The sequence below is a fragment of the Macrotis lagotis genome, chromosome 5 (assembly GCF_037893015.1).
Source record: "Macrotis lagotis isolate mMagLag1 chromosome 5, bilby.v1.9.chrom.fasta, whole genome shotgun sequence".
Classification (NCBI taxonomy): Eukaryota; Metazoa; Chordata; class Mammalia; order Peramelemorphia; family Peramelidae; genus Macrotis; species Macrotis lagotis.
In genome coordinates this window covers 149,186,232-149,207,325 of record NC_133662.1, presented here as the reverse complement: position 1 = coordinate 149,207,325, position 21,094 = coordinate 149,186,232, and the positions used below count along the sequence as shown (strand labels likewise).

At 34.3% G+C, this 21,094-nt stretch overlaps 1 protein-coding gene across 1 annotated transcript in view; it reads left to right on the top strand.

Annotated features, from left to right (window-relative positions):
• Nucleotides 1–21,094, top strand: part of NHSL1 (NHS like 1) — a 264,064-nt gene that overhangs the window by 176,634 nt on the left and 66,336 nt on the right. Inside the window, 1 exon segment of the mRNA XM_074187692.1 lies at nucleotides 12,905–13,057. Coding sequence (XP_074043793.1) covers nucleotides 12,905–13,057 — 153 coding nt within the window.

The following is a 21,094-nucleotide window of genomic DNA, read 5'->3' as shown; positions in this document are numbered from 1 at the left end:
GAAAGGGTAGGTAGGGTAATGACATTCTACCAATGGACAAGAAGCAATGTAACAGATTAATAAGGTACAAGAACTGTATACTAAAGTATATTAAAGTTGACTGCTTCTTTATCCTTTCACTGCTTTTGAGTATCCTTTCATTGGAAAATGTGGTACAAATGGCTTTTGGTCTGGGTTTTGGCATTCAGGTTCCATGAGGTTCACTGGAGCAGTTGGGAGGTTGGCTACAATCTAGATATGGAAACAGAGATGCAGATGGGAGTACAGGGGAATCTTATGTAATCCTGAGATGGGTTGCTTTCCTTTATTACTTTCCAAAAGCTTGGTATGAAAGTGGTTCTGAAATTCCTTCCCCCTAAAATATATAAGTTTAAGCAGGATGTGTTTTAGCTGACATTTAAAAGCAGATAGTTCCATATAGGACCACTTGCCCTATTTTTTTTTCTGTTTTCACTGTTACATTCACTATGTGATTTAAATATGCTAAATTTCTTAACCCATGGACTAAGGGACCTATGACTTGAATAGAAGAGTCCAGAAAGACTTAAGTACAGATTATAGATTTTTAAATTCTATATTTTCAATGATATTGATTTCAACTCCTAGTTCAAGAGTTCTTAATTTGGGTTCTATTGAGACTCATAGCTTTTAGGGTGTTCATGAACTTGAATGAAAAATAAATTTCATTAATCGCAAACTAAAATTTAAAATTTCCTTCAGATATTTTAGAATATTCTGAAGTGAAGTCCATGGGCTTCATCAAAATGCCAAAGGGATCTATGACAAAAATAGGGCTAGGGGTAGTTTTTCAGGAGTGGTGCCCTAAGACAGCACTGCCTGTCATTCAGATCATTTCATTCCTTATTGAATAATCATGACAGACTGTCTTTCTGTTGGCTTAAGCAAGACAGCCCTCAAGCAATGGGACTATAGGGCATCTGTTTGGAAAAGGGCCACATGACTTACAGATATCCCAACAGTAAAGTGCATTGTTAATCTAATTTATTTTTAAATGTAATAGATTTGAGTCCAGGAGTCAGATCTCCTACTTCTGGAAGGAGAATAAATGATTAAGAAATGAAAGCAGCTGACATAATCTAAGGGCTTTTGAAATTTAGGAAATGAAAAAGATTAGAGTGAATCGGGATCCAGGACAGTAGGCCCAAGCAGGACAAAAATCATTTATATGGAGAAGTCATAAATCCCTTCTCTCAAGCTTAATCTCTTCTATGTTCCTGAGAAATTATGTCAGCTCCTCCAGGACAGGGTCTGTCTTTTGCTTTTCTTTGTATCACTAGCAGAATACTTGGCAGAGGTATTACATATATAATAAATACTTATTGACCGACTTATTGGAGCACTGAAGATGTACAGATAGAGTTTGGCAAAACCTCAGACTAAGCTCAAAGCAATTAAAATGTACATTTTTAGTATAGAGTATACATTTAGTATAGAGGTTGTTGCAGAATTTCTCAATAATTTCTATTTAGTCAGTAAAAATAAGGTAATATGCCATTTTCTTTAATATTAAAATGTTTTTATGTTATACGTGGAGAGGCTTTATATAGGGCCTTTGGAGTCAAGGGAGCTAGGTTTAAATTATATTTTTTTACTTACTATTTAATTTTGGTTAAGAAATTTAATCTCCCTGGGATTCACTTTGCTGATCTATTATATAAGAGCACTAAAGTATTATTATTATATATATATTATATATATATATTATATATATATATTATATATTATTATATATTATATTATATATATTATATTATATATAATATATTATATATATAATATAATATATATATATTATATTATATTATTATATATTATAATATATATTCCATGACTTCATAACTTAAAGGGATTATGAAGCAAAATACTAATAATTAGCATAATAGATAAAATGCTGAACTTGGAATCACATAGACCAGGGTTTGAAACCAGCTTTATGACCTTGGACAAATCACTGAACCTTTCTGAGGCTCAGTTTTCTCACCTGAAGAACAGGAATCATAATACCTTATTACTTATTTCAAAGTTTACTTTGAGACCAGACTGAAGTTTATAAACACTGTGCAGACTCTAAAGTACTATAGAAATGGTAGCTCTATAAAAGATTTGGTGTGGAAGAGAAAAAAAAAAAGAAATGGTAGCTCTTATTCAAGTGAGGTCATAATTATAATCTCAGATTTTCTAAGACTTAGAAATATTTGAGATTTAAAGCAACATGAGGTACATTTTTTTACCTTTTTTTTAAGGCATTGGGGTTAAGTGGCTTGCCCAAGGCCACACAGCTAGGTAATTAAGTGTCTGAGGCTGGATTTGAACTCAGGTACTCCTTACTCCAGGGCTGGTACTCTATCCACTGCGCCACCTAGCTGCCCCATGAGGTACCTTTTTTGAAAATTTATAATTTTTTTATTTTTTAAAAATGCTAAAGTGATGTGTGTGTGTCACTTATTATCTGAGAGTATTTCTTCTCCTGTCTGCCCTTATTCTATCCCACATGAAGTGTTCAAGACAGAATAGTGCTAACTAAATTCCCATAGTTCCTTCCAAGCTATCCTTATGATTTTCCCTCCTTCCTCACTGAGAGAGACATGTTCTCTTGTTATCCTGAACCTTTTGTGAAGTGGGAAGTACAGGGAGAAGGAGCTTCCTACTATTCCCTACTGTGGGTCATCGATCACCATCCCCCACACCTGCAGTAGCTTTATTAAGTTGTAAAGAACATACAGAGACTTCTGGGGTATGTAACAGGCATCTGCCCCCTCTTTGTATGCAACTGAGAATCCCTAGCCTAGAGACTGGAAAACATAGACCACAAAATTGGCAGTGATAAGCTCATGGTTTCTACTTGGTTTTAGGAATTAGTGTCAAATATGTCATGAAATTCTTTATGAATATTTCCAAGTACATAACCATTCTTATATAATTTTTATTTATTTAGGAGATTCTTATGGTGGATATTTTTGCTATGTAATTAAATATGTATATATAGGACTTTAATTTCCCTTGACTAGCTCATTGATGCTCCTAGGAATAACTATATGTATTGGTAAAAAAATTATTTATTCCCTTTTTATTGAACTGGCATCCCCACTCTTCAGAGAAAGAGAGACTCAGAGAAATGATTAACTTCTCCAGGAAATGTAGTTAAGAAGTGGCATTGCAGGAACCTATAAAACAAATTTAATGATACCTTTTTTTGAAAATTTATAAGTTCTTTCATTTTTTAAAAGTACTGGTGCTATATTCATACCACCTATTATCTGAGAGTATTCTCCTGTCTGCCCTTATTTACCAAATTGTAAAAAGTGTTATTTACCACTATCCCATGGTGAATTGAAACTAACCTTAAGGTGAATTAGAAAGGACATTTAATTTTACATTTTCTTGTATTAAATCAAACTGTTTCAAGTATAAGTTTAGAAATTTTGAAAGCTGTCAAAATAAAGTGAACATCATTTTCTTAAAACCTAAATGAAAGGAGAAAATGGCTTTCTGGTTAGTTCTTATATTCTCAAGTAGGAATAAAATGACTGAGATTGGGGGGGAAGTTGAATAATTTTTTTTAATTTATTTATTTTTAATTTTACAATTTTTACCCTAATCTCATTTCCCTCCCCCCAACCCCCCCCAAAAGGCAATCTATTAGTCTTTACATTGTTTCCATGGTATACATTGATCCAAATTGAATGTGATGAGAGAGAAATCATCTCCTTAAGGAAAAAAAAATTAAAGTATAAGATAGCAATATTACATAAGAAGATAACTTTTTAAAAAAAATTAAAGGTAATAGTCTTTGGTCTTTGTTCAAACTCCACACTTCTTTCTCTGGGAACAGATGGTATTCTCCATTGCAGATATTCCAAAATTGTGATGATCATTGCATGGAATGAGCAAGTCTATTAAGGTTGATCATCACCCCCATGTTGCTGTTAGGGTACATAATGTTCTTCTGGTTCTGCTAATATAGCTCAGCATCAGCTCATGCAAAGCCTTCCAGGCTTCCCTGAATTCCCATCCCTCTTGATTTCTTATAGAACAATAGTGTTCCATCTCTCTCTCTCTCTCTCTCTCTCTCTCTCTCTCTCTCTCTCACACACACAAACACCGCAGTTTATTAAGTCACTCCCCAATTGATTGACGTTCACTCAACTTCCAATTCTTTCTCACCACAAACAGGGCTGCCATGAATATTTTTGTACAAGTGATGTTTTTACCTTTTTTCATAATCTCTTCAGGGTATAGACACAGTAGTGGTATTGCTGGATCAAAGGGTATGCACATTTTTGTTGCCCTTTGGGCATACTGAATAAATTTTTAAGGGAAAAACTGCTAATAGATTTCCCCTATTTTAGGTGTTCTATGAGGTAAGATAATTCAATACCAAATTCTATAAAAATTTATTAAGCATATACTATGTGTGAGACATTAAAGGCATAAAGAAAAAATAAATAAAACAGGCTCTGTCCTCAGAGACATTTCTATTGATGGTGGAATGGAGTGGGAGTGTGGACTATTGAGTAAGTAACACAACTCACCCTGGCTTTTATTATTGAAGGTATGTTAGATTCACTATTTCTTACCATCATCCTTCCATCCTTGCCTAGGATCTCTGGTGCCCTTTTAGGGATTTGCAGGGCTTAGACTGTCTGACACTGATTCTAGCTCCCACTAGTGATATTGTCTCCATTATAGGGGCTCTAGAAACCACGCATCCCAGTTCCCATTAGTCACTAACAGCTTCGTAGCTTGGTTCCCATTGAACACAGTTTATATTTTAAGACCAAAACGCTCCTCAGCCTTGAGTCTTAGATATCTGGCTCCCATACCAGGCTGACTTGCTGCACTGTACCTCCTGTAATAGTGGTTCCAAGTTCCCTTGTCTTGAACTCCCAGTCCCATGAAGATCACTTCTTTGGTACCTTAAATTAAGTACAAATGACAGAGAACAGCAAAAAAGAAATCAGCCCCAGGTCCATTTGTTGTAACTAGAGTAAAAGAGGGAGTAGAAGAAGGACCCTCTTTCTCTCCTTACCATTTATGTTCTTGCTAAGCTTGATAGATGAAAGTTGCTAAAAAAGGAGAGAGTATAGCTAGAAAAAAATAGGCTCAGTTTTCCAGTTTTAAAGATGTAGGTAGCCAATCAAAGATATCTATCCCCACCCCCATTGTAGGGAACAAAGGCCTCCATGTTATCTGAACTGGATATACCGAGACCAACCCATATGTCACACATTTGCTTGCCATTTTTTGAGTGAAAGCTAGTTTATTTTTTTATGCTGACCTTCCAATCTTGGGATGTATGTTAGAGCATATACAATTTTGTATATGGAATTCAAGTTGAAGACTTGATCATAGGTTCATAGATTTAGTGATGGAAGAGGCAATACAGGTCATCTAGTTTTACTCCCTCAGTTTATACTTGATAAATGGAGTGAAGATTTTGATTTTTGTTGCCCAAAGCCTTGAATTTAATAGTAATATAATGTATGTTTTATTCTTCTGTGTTTTTACCATGTCCTGTTTTGCTACAGTCACAAACTTTATGGCTCCCTTTAGTGTTTTTGCTCCATTGGGATGTAATAAGATGCTTGAGGACAGGGATTATCTTTCTTTTGGCTTAGATTTTTATCTCCAATTTTTAGCAGAATGATTGGTGCCTAGAAGGTGCCTAATAAATGCTTGTTTGTGGATTTTATTCCTATCATAGTGACCTTAGATAAGCTTCCAATGTACAAGAGAACTAATTGGTAATACATGGCATTCTCAAGGGAGAACAGTTTATTACTCTGATTGAATTCTGTGAAAGGGGATCCTTTTCTCCAGGCCTAGTTTTTCCTTTGCACTACTCAAAAAAATCCCTTTAAGTGAAAACCAATTGGGAAATAGGATTCATATTGTAAAATTTTGCTTTGCAAAATAACTTGGATGGCATTTGCACTTTATCAAAAGATTTATAAACAGTTGAGAAAAGAGCTGTTTTGAAGATATGTTCTCTCCTTCCTAGCCCCATTATTTAAAGTTAGTTTTCTAGAAAAAAAACATTTGATCTTTTCTTCTAATATTCTGTATGTTTAAGTTTAACACCAAATCAGTGTGCTATGAATTAGAATGATTCTGTTTAGTATTGGACTTCCCTCAGTTGATATGGAGACCAAAGACATATCTGAAGGTATATTACAGATTTGGAGTTCAAAGGCCTCAATTAAAATTCCATTTCTGCCATTTACTCTCTTTGTTGCCTTAGGCAAGTCTTTTAACTTCTCTGATCTAGGTTTTCCTCATTTGAAAATTGAGGGGGATTGTATTAGATGATAACTAAGATCCCTTCAAATTCTAAATCTTATCTATGGTCCATGATGACAGTTTTCACTCTTGTAATGACAAAATTTTCTATATTTCTACATTGTCTTTTAACAATTGTATTTGTTTCTAAATAAATAAATATTTATGTAGGGCAATAGAGCATGGTGTAGAAATCTGTATAGTCCTATGATTTTGGTCTTTAAAGAACTATAGGAAAAAACATGGTGGGCTTTTTTTGTTTTTGTTTTCTATTTGAGGAAAGAGGGAATGGACAATGCTTTACAAATTTTACCCTGCAGGAAGTCTCTTGCATCAATTTCAGTCTTAGTAAAAAGTACTTTTTATTATAAATGGCTTATTACATTTTCCCCCATGCAATTATGATCCATACCAATATAAGTTAAGATCTTCACAAAATTTTATTTCAGAAACTTCACTTGGAAGGAGAAAAACAAAATTTCAGGAGTCTCTTTTCCAGTCAAATGTTAGACCATTAATTGTATAGGAATATCAATTAATCAATTATTGAATGTTTATTAACCACCTGCTATGTTCCAGTTACTGTGCTAAGTACTAGGGATACAAAAAAGGGAAAAGGATAGTCTAATGGAGGAGACACTATGTAAACAGATGTATTCAAGATAAAGTATACACAAGGATAAATAGATAATTAAAAGAAATAAGGCTTCCAGTAAAAAGTGGGATTTTAATTGGAAAGGGGTGAGGACTTACTTAGGATCATACAAGTAATATGTCTTAGAGGCCTAGACTTGAACCTCAGGAGTTCTTGCGTTCCAAATCAGCTTGGGAGGGGGGAGGTTGTGGAGGCAGCTAGGTAGCAGCTAGGTCACACAGTGGATAGAGCTCCATTCCTGGAGTCAGAGGGACCTGAGTTCAAATCCAGATTCAGACACTTTAATTATTGCCTAGCTGTATGCCCTTGGGCAAGTCACTTTACCCCATTACCTTAAATTAAAAAAATTTTAAAAAACAGCTCTTTTTATACTTTTTTAAGATGCTTCACAGTACACCCAGATTGATTTACTTTTCCTTTCCTCACCTTTATATTCATTTTCCCTTAAAATATTTTTCTCTGAGTTAAGCATGATTATAAATGCACAATTTATATCAGATTATTCCATGCCTTGGGAGAGGGGGAAGGAAGGGAGAGTGGTAAAAAAAGGTGGAACTCAAAAGCTTGCAAAAACTTGCAAAAGGATGAATGTTGTTGCATGTAATTTAGAATGTAATTTGCATGTAATTGGAATAATAATAATAATAATACAATAATGTTATTGTCTGGTTCATTTACTTATTGTTCTGTTGTTCTCAAAGTACTTCTATTTTTCATGAATTCCCATTCCCATCTCTTTGTGAAGGATGGTGTATATATGACATAGCAAGCAGAGAGCATATGTTTACCCAAAATAGACTGTTTTACAAAGAACTCACAAAAGATAAGAGCTCACATGAATGTCAGAAGAAGCAATACAAGAACACTCAAGATTTCTCTGAACTTTGAAATCAGAATTACAGTAGCTCAAAAGAAATGTGAGATGGGCAAACATAAACATCTCTACTCTAAATGTTCATTTGGGCTATTTATTCTCCATCTATGGTAGAGTCTTCTGGTCTCATATAGATAGATCTGATCAACCACAGTCAATACTTTAACCCCAACATAGTAATGTCATTATAGTCCTCTTTGAGCATCAAAGAGAACAACCAACTATAGTATGCAATAATTACATACCAGAAGATTCTCAGTATTTGATAATGGGGAGGAAACTTAGTCAAAAGAACATTGGGTTTGAATCAGAAGTAGACTCTGAATGTTGGATTCATTCTTTACTGCTTATGTGATATTAGGCAAGTTATTTCTGTACTCAGAACCTCAGTTTCCTTATCTGTAAATGAGAGGGTTAAACAAGGTGGGATGTCTAAGGACTTTTATAAATCCTCTTGAAAAAAAACAGTATTGCACATTACTTTGGGAAAGTATTAATTTAAGTAATTAAGACTAAAGATTAAATTAATTGGTTAGCAGGCAATTGATTTTCCTGGTTGGTTAAGGGAAGAGGAGGAATTTTCTAGGTGGTAGAAGGAACATACAAATGAGAATCACACTTTAGTTGAGCTGTTAAGATGCTGCTTCAGGATCTTTGGCAGAGACTGAGCAAAAAAGTGAGAAAACCAGGGCATTCTAATTTGCTGGAAAATGCTGTGGAGTCATCATTTGCAGCTCAATGGCTATGCTATTGTTAAAATCTTTACTGCCTGTAAATGGTTCCTATGTTGGAAGTAGGGGGTGGGGCAGAGGGGAGCAGTGTTGGAGAAATAATAGTTGCAAGTTGGGGTTGGAAGTCAGTTCCATGTAGTCTGACTTAGCAGGAGAGGGACAAAGAATCAACATGGAATTGCTCACAGACCTGTCGACTGTGCTACAAAGGACCTGGGAGCTACCAATGGCCTAGGGGAAAATGGAAAAAGCATTTCTTTTTGTTCTTATTTTATAGAATGAAATCGGCACTTTGTGGTAGACTAGAAAGAGGGGAAGTCTCTATTGATCTGTGGGAGAGAAAAACTGAATGAATGAGCCCTGAGGCAGAAAGTCTGATTTGGGTTTCATGCAAATAAGAACAGTGATTGGCTTCTTGTTCTTCCCCCCACATGTAACTGGCTGCTCTCAGCCTTGAGGATTAGGTTTCAGAATAAGCTTTTCAGGTTCAAGGATTGTTAGTAGTTTGTAACCACTGGGATAGTCAGACCTGCCTCGTTACATCGCTCTGGCAGATGCCTACATTCGTGGAGATAGAAGGGGAGGAAAGTTAGCAACAGAAGTTGAGGCAAATTCAGACTGAATATTATCTGGCTGCTGCTTTTGACTTCTTATGGAAAATAAACTACTATAGAACTTCATGTAGGCACCTTGGGAAATGGTTATATTCATTAAAACAAAGATCAAGTCTTTAATTAAACTTCTTAAGAAGAATTGTAAGTAGTTTTTTTGTCTTAATTTCCTCCCACTCTTCTATAGATCTTGCTTTCATTCCCTACTGTGTGTGTCTTATTCACTTTCTTACCCTTTGAGTGATGGAATGGAAAGAAGTGCTAGAAATGCATAATTACCAGGAGTTTAAATGGCTGCCTGTACAAACTGATTTTTATTTCACACAGGGGCATTGAAAGAATCAATGAAATAATGTTTGTGGGAGCACTATTTAACTATGTGTTATTTGCAAGTAAGCTTTTGTTATGGTTCAAACTTTTACTAAATAATACAAGGAGAGCATTTTGTTTTTAGCCTACCATTTTAAAAATAGGAGTCAAGTTATGCAACATTCTTTGTTCCTTTATAAAACTTTGAAAAAACAAAAGAAATGTATTTGTTTGTTTTGTATTGTCCTCTGTATATAGGAAGGGATGTGTGTGCTTATGTGATTTAAATGGTAATGTGGTAAGGAAGTCCTTGAATGATTTTTTCCATATTTAAGATGGGAATAATGCTATAAAATTTCCTCAGGAGATCCCAGCTGTGTACTTGTTAAAACACAGAGGGGCCTTGCTACCTACCATATTGTAACTAAATTGAAGAGTGATGATTTTAAAGTCAAGAACCATAGCAGTATAGTTTTGTTGAAAAATTGCTAAAGAAAAAATCTCCATCCAGGTACTTTTTTATTTACTTGGAAATATGACTAAATATTTAGATAATTTTTTGTACTTTGCTTCTTTCTTCCTCCTTTCATGGTATCAATTGTTTATTCTGCTTAATAGTGAATTCTATGTACTGTTGTCATAGAAACAAAGAAGAATAGTATCTGAGACTGTTTTTTCATGTAGAATGTTTACCCAACTGTTCTTCATGATTTGAATCTGCACTGAAAGAGGAGGGGCAGATAGTAATGTTCAAGGTGAGGAGATAACTGCATCTTCAAAGTAAGCCAATTGATAAATATTTTCCATGTGTAGCAATATAGAATATAAAGATGTAGAGATCTGAATATTATTATACTTTGATTTGATCAGTTGTGAAAAAAAACCTACATCATTTAAGGTAGTGGTGATGGTGACAATAGTGGTGGAGAGTAGTGGTGGTAGTGGTGGGTGGTGGTGTTGATAGGTGCTGGTGCTACTGGAGGTGGAGGTGGTACTGATTGTGATAGTATTACTAATAATAGATGACATGATTTTAAATTTTTTACAAAGCACTTTACCTATATTATCCTCTAATTGGAGGTCAGAATGGCATTAAATAGATCCTGATTAGTCTAATTGACTAATATAAAAACCTAATCACCAATAGATTAGCTCAGCAAATAGAAAAGGCAACTAAGGATAAGCAGAATTTGGAATTTGAGTACTAGCTGAGTTCAAGTCTAACTCTGCTATCCAAGTGACTGACCAGATCACTTGAGGCCCTAGTATTCTAATCTTCTTGAAAACTAATTTATACCCACAACCACCTCTTTTCCTTCTGCCTTTTGTATCCCCAGTGCTTGACACATAAAATGTTTGATCGACTAATCTAAAATAAGGGATTCAAACTAGACAATTCAAAGTCCAGATCAACTATAGGATCCTGTATAAGCATTTACTTTAACACAAAGATTTAATTTCTCTTTGGATGAATGCATAGGGAAGGCACGATCCTTACATATCTTTATATATGATGTCTATTTATAGTGTGTGTGTATTTTTATTTGTCTGTTTGCTCACTCATTCATTCACTTTGTTTTCTTCCCTCTCCGTCCCTTTAGAACATTAACTTTCTAACTTTCTATCTGCGTATCCCAGTCCCTGATATAGAATGGTGTTTAATAAATGCTTGTAGTTTGATTAATGGATTAAGATTAGGTCATAAGGATTATAAAACAATTTGATAGAGGAGGTAAAGGGAGTTCAGATTGCTGAAATGTTAGTTCAGTCACATAAGAGACAACCATAGAGTATAGAACTTTGGATAAAGTTCTAAAGTCTTCAGACTGTGCTCCCATCTGGTGGTTCCATCTCCAGCTTGAGAGTCACAGGCCATTGCCATGCCTGGAACTGTTTCCTGCTTCACCTCTCCCTCTTAGCATCCTTCAGGCCTCATCTTTGGTGCTATTTCCTGATCTTTATCTTCCTTCTCTTTGTGCTCTTTGCCTCCTCAAATTACCTCCTATTTAATTATACAAATCTCTTGAGGGTATGGGCTATTTCTTTTTTGCCCTTGTACCCCCTGATATCCAGCACTGTACTTCACTTACAGAATTGAATTGTCAGAAAAGTGGGAGTCAAATTTTTGCCTCTGATATTTAATTGCTTGAGCAATTTATAAACCTTAAGAGGGGGTATGGCATTTGGTAATGAATTTTTCAGTCATGGGATTCAACAGAAGTCCCAGTCTGCATCATTGAAGAAGTATCTACAATGATGAAATCTTACCTCCTTGAAGTATTGAGATAATATTAACCCCTTGGCCTGTTCATTTTGACTTTCTGCCAATGATTTGCACTTGGTTAGTCTGTTTTATGATTTACTAAAGTTGCAAAAGTTAGACCTGTAAAAGCTATGTTTAATAGTACATAATCAGAGTGGTTTGGACTCAACTTCTTGGCCTACTCAGTTCTGGTCTCTGCTGTTCTTTCATCCATGTTACAGGTGTTCCTCCAGCTAAGTTTCTCCAAAAAAAAATTTCATTTTATAGCAGTGTCCCTTCCTTGCCATTCCCTCAGATTCTCTCCCATCATTATCAGGTCAGAGGTGGGCATGTAATAAATACTTGCAAGTTGAATATTTGCTGTCTTCCTCCTCATGCTGCCTCCCTTTTTAACTTAGGTTATGTGGGGAGAAGCTGGAAGACCTCCGTGGAGGAATCCTTGGTAGTAAAGATGTAAAAGTGTTAAAATGCTTCCCTTTTTTTTTTTTGTTTCAAATCATTTGTCAGAATGTTCTAAGGAGCTTCATAAGTCAAATATGTTAGACTAGTGTTAACTTGTCTTCTTTGGAAATAACTAAAATGCATGAAAATAAAAATAAAGCATTTTAGTTATTTACAAAGAATAATAATGATTTCTAAAAAAATTCTCAGGAGTGTTTTTTAGAGTTGTTAAATGACATTTTCTTACTTTGTAAAGCAAAATTTGGCAGTCTGTAATTATAATGCTTTTAAGCATTGTTTTAGAAAGGAATGCTTTACCTTTCTTTTAACTTTACTTGGTGCTTGCTTCTCTAAATGGGGCATTAAACACTTAATGATAAAAATTGCCTTATGATGCTCCAGTATAATTATTAGACAAGGGAATAGATAATTTATCTGCTTATCCAATCATTTTGTAATTTTTTTATGGAAGAATTATCGAATTCTGGGAGAAAAGTCTGCTGAAAAGTAAATTATATCTTGGGTGATGAATAAAATTGAAGATTTTTAATTAGAAACCATTAAAATGTTAATAGTACAGTGTTTATAAGGTTAAATATCAAAATTTGTGCCTCCAGAGTACCTTGTTATTTTTCTAATTCAGGTTACCTTTTCCCACCTTGATCTAGCTATTCTGGAACAAATATTGTTTCACTCAAAATTGTGTTTTTTTCTTTATAGCTGTCTCCAATTTAGATGAAGAGAGTAGATGGACGGTTCATTACACAGCACCCTGGCACCAGCAGGAAAATGTCTTCCTACCTACTACGAGGCCACCCTGTGTGGAAGACTTGCATCGACAAGCCAAGCTGAACCTCAAATCAGTACTGAGAGGTAGAATGTTTGACATCATTCCTTTTTTTTTCTTGCTTGCTTATTGAATGATATGATGACAATAATCTGGTTATTTTCTATGCAGTAATTTTAATTTTATAGGAGAAGATCTGTTAGAGTCCTATATATATAGGACAATTCAGATTCCTTTGTATGATGGACCCCTTGACAGTCTGATGAAGCCCATGGATCACTTCTCAGAGCTTACTTTTTAAACACACAAAATAAGACAATATGATTATGAAGGAAATAAATTATTGCAAGAAAGAATTTTTCTGACCCCCTGAAATGTACCCATGGACATCTTGAGTGTCTGTGAATCCCAGGTTAAGAACCCTTACTTTATAGATTTTTTTTCACTAAAAGGTACACATCCTATAAAAGATCCACATAATATGGTAAGGCATTATTTAAAAACTGTTGTATACTTACTCTGTTATCAGAAGTAAGCCTGGCTGAAGTTGGGAGAACCATTTAGGGCCTTTTAGACTGTCAAGTTCATTAGGTCTAACTTAATTAAACAAATACAATGGATACTAGTTTCAGTTTCTTTTGAAAAAATCTTTAGGTCTCAAAACCTAATGTTTTAATATTTCTGTCTTATGTTTATTCTGTTTAATACAAGTTCTAATGGGAATTTAGATATTTGTATCTGTTTCTAACACAATTGTCAGTGATTCCCCAAAATAAGTAAGTAAACCTTTTGGCAAATGGGGAAATATCTATATGTGATTTATAATTATTATAAACCCAGTATTACTTATTACATTTATCCTTAATTTAAAACTCTTCAAAGAACTTTAAAAATGGACATGAATAAGATGTGTGAGAGAATAGGCTTATGAGCTTTAAACTCTTTTGTGTGTATCAGAACTCTCCATTCTTTCTTGTTTCTTCATTTATTCTTTATTTCTTGGCTCGCTCTCTCTCTCTCTCTCTCTCTCTCTCTCTCTCTCTCTCTCTCTCTCTCTCTCTCTCTCTCTCTCCTCCCTCCCTCCCTCCCTCCCTCCCTCCCTCCATTCTTCTTCCTCCTCTTTATTCCTTTCAACCAGTTGGTTTCCTTTAGATCTACTTTGTTATCATTTGACAGAAAAATGTTCACATGGTTAGAATGTTTAGTCATTGACTTATTTGAAAATTCAAAGATTCTCAGTATTTCATGAACCCTGAATTCTTTTTATTATCTTCAGGCTCAGACTTTCTTTTCCAAACAAATTAATCAAATTCTCATCATACTTCTTCACTGGTGAGATTTTTCAGGGCTTTTTCTTACAGTGAATGAGGAGGTGAATGGATAAATGAGAAAACCTTTTTAATATATGCCAGGCACTGGGATAAACACTGGTATATAGATACAAAATACAAAATACAAATTTTGTATCTGAACTCAATGTGCTTATTATATTCTAATGAGGGAAACCACATCCATTGGGCAGAGAAGTAGGGGATGTATAGTAACTCTTGAATTTCCCTGCTCTATTTTCACCACTGGATTATATTCTTAGTATGTTCTTTTCATACTAAGGAAAATATTAGAATTCTAATATTTTGCTTTAGAAAAAGTTAGCTTTGTAAAAGACCTGGGTGTAGTATTATAGTGTAAACAGCCCTTGGAAAGCCCTGCATATATATATCATGGTTGTGGCATTTTCTCAGGTTTAACAAAGATTTATTAAATATCTTTTAAAAAGTTTGTTTTTCTTAAAAATGGAGTTTTTAACTGTTAAAATAAATATATTTTATCTTTATGTTTTGTACGTGTATATATCATATACTTGCAGAACTTAAAAATAAAAGTTATATTCTTCCTATGTAAGAGCTTTTAAGTCTAGTAGGGAACTTAAATAACATACACAAATAAGGATATTTTATAAAATAAAATGTGCTGAGGTATATTGGAAAGGCACATTTAAACAATTCAATTCAACAAGCATTAACTGCCCTAAAGCATTAGTTTGAACCATGTTAACAGAATTTTGAGGGAGGGAGAATATGCTGGTGCCAGGAGGGAAAGTTTATCTTGTCACAAATGCTTTTCCTGATGGAATTAAAAGAGAGTTCAGTATTCCCCACAGGAGTGTGCCTAATATTTTCTCTGATTTGATTGATCAGGCTTTATTTTATTATTTGGTATCCTTTGGGGAATTATTCTTTGCTACTCACCTTCAATTTTGTATAAAGTTAAAATGCCAAATAACTTCAATCAATCTTTGTGGGAAACTTAAACATAGAACTTTTTTTTTTTTGGTTTTTGCCAGGCAGTGAGGTTAAGTGACTTGCCTAAAAGTCACACAGCCAGGTAATTATTTAAGTGTCTGGGTCTGATTTTGAATTCAGGTACTACTGACTCCAGGCCCAGTGCTCTATCCACTGTGCCACCTAGCTGCCCCTTGAACTTTGAACTTTTAAAAAATAATACTCTGTCAAACTCTTTTAAAATTTTCTGAGTATCTTATAAATTAATAGGCTACAACTTATGTAAAAATTGATACTGATTTAACTCTGGATTGCTACTTCACTATTGCCCTTATTGCATTTATGTCCAGTTCTATCTTGTTTTTTTGTGGCGGTTCTTTCATTTTTCAATAGACTCCTTTTGGTGTTTTCTTGGCAAGGAAACTGGAGTGGTTTGCCATTTTCTTCTGACAATTGACAGATGAGAAAACTGAGGCAAAGGGGGTTATTTGACTTGAGACTACATTTGAACTCAAGAAGATGAATCTTCCAGATTCAACATTCTATCCACTGTACCACCTAGCTTCTCCTTTCACTATTTAAGTAAATGCATTTGCTAAAACTACCTCTAGTTCTTAGTAACTTAGTAAATGTCATTTATAGATACTCCTGAATTATTTCCCACTTTTATTAGCAAGTCTTCAGTATGAAGTTACTTTATTTCTAGGCAAAAGTCTGAGACCTTGCAATTAATTATTCATATTCTGTGGAATTTGAATGATAAAAATCTCATACTTTTACTTAATAGGACATCTTTATATTGCTAATTTTCAAATGCAACAATTTGAATCATTGAAATCAAATTCAAATTCAAATTCTATAGTCAGTTTTCTGATGGGACTTCAGGAAAATCTGTGTTAAACAAGGTGTCCAAAAAGTCTTTACGCAGTTTTAAACTTTAGTAGTTTTGAATTACTTAAAACTGCACTGAGATTTTTGGAACACCCTTAAATAGATTTTCCAAAGTCCTAATCTGTAGATCTTTCCTGCCCTTTTATCATATTGAGTGCCTTTATTCAAATCTCATAATTTCATTTTCAAATTACCATTTCAGTGTAACAATGCCAAATCATCCAATTGCTGGTTTTGCCTAGACTTGTATTATTTTAAAAAGACAAATGCTTCAATTACTTTCATGCCTAGAGTCATTCACTCAAAGAAAACCCTAAAAACAAATATACATCAAGAAATTTTTTTAATTTATTATTATTATTATTATTATTACTATTATTATTATTATTTTGTAAGGCAATGGGGTTAAGTGGCTTGCCCAAGGCCACACAGCTAGGTAATTATTAAGTGTCTGAGGCCAGATTTGAACTCGGGCACTCCTGACTCCAGGGCCGGTGCTCTATCCCCTGTACCACCTAGTTGCCCCAGAAAAATATTTTTATTACAAGTTTTTGGAAAACTTACACAAGGTCCATTTTAAAATTTGATTTCAAATACTAAAGAGATTTTAAAAATAATTGCCTTATGACTTTACAGAAAGGAACTGATTGAATAGTGATTGAGGGAGGACTCCAAGATATGTATGCATATTCTCTATCTCTTTTTCTCTTTCTCCCTTCTTTCCCCTTTGTTCCTTTCTTCTCTGTTTGCTGTTTTTTTCTCCTCTACAAAAGTTTTATACTTCAGTAGTCAATTACTAATTATCTACCATGTAGAACACTTGTATTGAGGTCTGAAATATAAGTATGACATATGATAGAATCCTCACAGAGTTTACTACATTCACTAGTAACTCAAATGCAGAATTTTCAGCATAGAGCATAAAAGGATAAGAGAGGTGCAAAAAAAGTCATATTTAAGGTCTGAGGAAGAAGTGAATTTCTAATTGGATTGAAGAAAGGATCAGATAATACTTAATGATGGACATGGTATTTGAGTTATGTCTACAAAGATGAAAGGAAGATTTTAACATGGAGAGATGGAAAGGTTTCTTTGCAAAGACAAATTTTTTGAAGACACTTGATGTTTTTGCTTTATTTGATTTTTGAAGTATAACTTTCTTAGAGCATTTAGGAGAGTTTGATTTGTTTTTTTGGAGCTATTTAAGTATGTCTTTTCTTTCTTCCTTGGACTGTAGGAAGATAGAGGAAGGGAAATTGAAGAGAGCATGTTTACATGTAAAATAGAGCATGTAGTAAGATAGCATACAAAAAGGCTAGAAAGAATGGTGCTTGGAGCTAGAAGGCCCACTGCAGTGATAAAAGGGATGGTTTTGAGTTAGAGGACCTAGGATTGAGCCTTGTCACTTCCTATCCATCTAACCTCCTTGTGTGTTAGGATTCCTCTAAAATACAAAAAATCTTCTAAAATATGAAGATTAGATTATAAGAATTTTGATTCCTTCCAAGTCTATGAAATATTGATCCTCATTACCGTAACTCAGAAAGCATTTTTATACCTTGAAATGAAGATCAGAATTTAAGTGTATTCTTTTTTATTACCCCATAATGAAGGATTATGTATTCAAAACCCAGTTAGTGTGTGTCCCTTTTTCCTATATAGCTGGTTATCCTTCTAAGTTAACTAGGGTTAAATTTTATTTCCTTTTTAAAATACAGGAAGGAAAATATAAAATAACTCAATCTTATTTTCTCTTCTGTACTATGATCTTAGCAATCATTTGTTCTTATAGAAAGAAATCATATTCTTTATGATAAATTGCAGGTGTGGTTTAATAATAATCATTTATTAAGTGCCCACTCTGAATTTGATATTGTGGGGATTTATTATTAATAAGGAGAGATATATGACTCCTCAAGGGCAATCTAAAGACAAGCAACAATAAAACTACATATTGAAACAACAGACCCATAATCATATATGTGTGTGTGTGTGTGTGTGTGTGTATACACACACACACACACACACACACACACACACACACACACACACTTGGAAACTTGCCAACTTTGCCTAGAAAGGTTTCACAGTAATGGCAAATTTTGAATATGGTTTAAAGATGATAATGAATATGCTTTGCTTGAGGAAGAATACATCCTAGATATGGGAAATGGCCTATGAAGTTATCTCAGTGGTGGCTAAATTCAGTTCTTCTATAGTCTCAGTTAAAAATGATATCTCAGTCTAAGAAATTTCTCCACTAAGTTCCTCTTGGTTCTGAGGGGAGAAAACTACTCCTTAGGGACACCAACTTCTGAGAGCACACACTTAGACAAATGAGCCACAAAATAGAATTCTACTAATCTAAGGATCTAAATACTATAAGTGCTGCTCTGATTCAGTGGCTGAAGCCTCGGTACAGGATCAGGACAAATGAAACTTATACAACAAATGAAAAAATCATGATAATACTTCATACTGCAGGGGTAGAGCTTTAGGGGTACAAATTTAGAGAGTGAAAAGCCTTGTCAAGATGTGAAAACCGATGCCCAGAGATTTTATGTGATTTATCTACAGTCACCCAAGTGTGTGGTTAAGTGACAGAGTCAGAATTTGGATAATTACTCTGACTTTAGATCCAACACTTTACACTTCACTGTTCAGATACTGTGGTTCTGGCAGATAATCAGAGTACAAAAGTAAACTAGAGTCATTGCCAATTCATAAGATAAATTCGTCAAGCTGAGTTGACTTTATATTGAGATGGTAATCAGCAGTGGCTGTGTCTAGGTTACTGGTCTTTATAGCGGTTGCTATCAGATGGCTGTACGCTCAGTGGACTCTTCTCCATCAACAGTTAGGAATTACATTTATTGTAGTCAAGTATAGAGCTATTTATGTACTTGATGCTGTTGATGATATCAGGTTAATTTACCTGTATGATAATATTCTTGTATTTTCATTTCAGTATGATAATATTCTTGTATTTTCATTTCAGTAATGCAATGGTTTAAATTTTTGCTACTTTTACATATTAGATTTTTATGTATTGCTACATAAAGTCACTAGAGAATGAATGGAAAATTGGTGATGATGCTCTTAAATCAAATGCTTTGGGCCTTTTAGCTAGTTGGATAAAAACACAAAACTGCTACCAATGCAAGCTCTTCAGATGGATTGAGAAACACGATATTTAATACTTTATTCATCTTCTTGAAGACATCTGGTTAATGTTGTAACATGAAACTTGGTGAAGACTGATTCCATTAGCTATAAAGCATTTAATTGGTCTAGTGAGAGAACTTGCAAATAGGTAGTCTGTGGTATTCTGCCCTTTTTATAACTATGGCTTGATCATTATGAATGGGAACTAAGTTGGAGTTAGCTATAATGCTGAATAATCCTTCTCTTAAGAAGCTTAGTCTCCTGACAGTCATTTTCAGTTTTATTAAAACGATGCAAACAAAAGGGTCAGCTCCAGGTTTATAGGGATATCAAGAAGTGAATTTTTGACAGCCTATAAAGATCATTTGGATGTTTTAGAATATTAAAGGCTAAAAGAACGAGGTATACAATGTCAGGACTTTGCTTTAAATCAGGGAGGAATAGGTGCCCTCTTTGGCTATGTCAAATACTAAATTAATGATTATCCTTTGTTTTTTATTGTTTGAAATTAGTTCACAATGCATTTGTTGTCAGTTTTGGCAATGCTATAGTGAAATTTTAAATGATTTTTTGCAAAATTAAGAAGTCAGGTCATTTCAAGAAACTAGGAATAAGTAACATGCAAGAGTACTGCTATATTAATGCTTATCAAAACAATTGAACTATCTATTGTTCCTGATAGTTCGGTGACCTTTCATTCTTCACTGATAAAAATCCCAATGTTTTCCATGTCTTTGTAGACATTGTTATGATGGATAAAAAAAATATTCACCTTGTTACTAACTCCATGGCGATGAATCTCTCCAGAAAGCTCAGGAGATGCCTAGACTCTAACTCAGTGCTCTTCAACTTGTGGAACCTTCCAGAGTTTATGCATTCCTGGTCTGACTCAGAGTAACCTTCATGCTGCAATGGAAGCTTTGGAATGGCACTTTGTAATAAATATGCATATTACTAATGTTTTTATTATTGTTTATACTAATCATATAAACTATGAGGCTTTAGAATTTGAATTTACATGTACAGGGTTAGAATCTTATCAATGTAGATATTCTTTTTTTTTTTTAACAATATAGATTGTAAACCTTCCATGCCTGCCCATCTTGAGTAACTAACTTGTCTACGTCTTCTCATAAAATTTCCATGCAGGAATTCTATCACATGATCAAAACTTCCTGACTGCAAATTGTAGAGCAAAAAGCCTATCCTTCCAGCCTCATTCCTTCCTCCAGAAATATGGATAACTTGTCTCTTTCTGATCCAGAGACCTTCTGATGGCATACTTTACCCTGCTTCTCTTCTGTAATTCTTTATTTGTAATATGGGATTTCCCAAAAGACTGAGTGCCCTTTGAATCTCTAACAGCTTAAATAATTGCACTAAACCTTTTGGGGTTTGTATGTTAGACTGCTCCACTCACTATATGCCTTTCCATTGAATAAAATTGAAGGTGACCCTCCCACTTTAAATCTTTTCAATGTGCAGTGTTCCTTAATTCTTGTTCTTACAACTCCATCAGAAGAATATTGTTGTTATAAAAGAGTCAAGAGTCAAGGAATATTTATTAAGTGCTTAGCATGTGACCTGCATTGTACTTAGCCCTGGGAATATAAAGAAAGATATGAGAGTCCCTTTCCAAAAGGATGTCACAGTCTAATGTAGAAAAACAACACTTTAAAAAGAACCTGAAAATGGGAGTGGTGACTTTGCACAGTGGCATGATGATGTCCTGGAGCTGTCGAAGGAAATGATCTGGGCAGACATGAGTTACAAAGTTGAATTCAT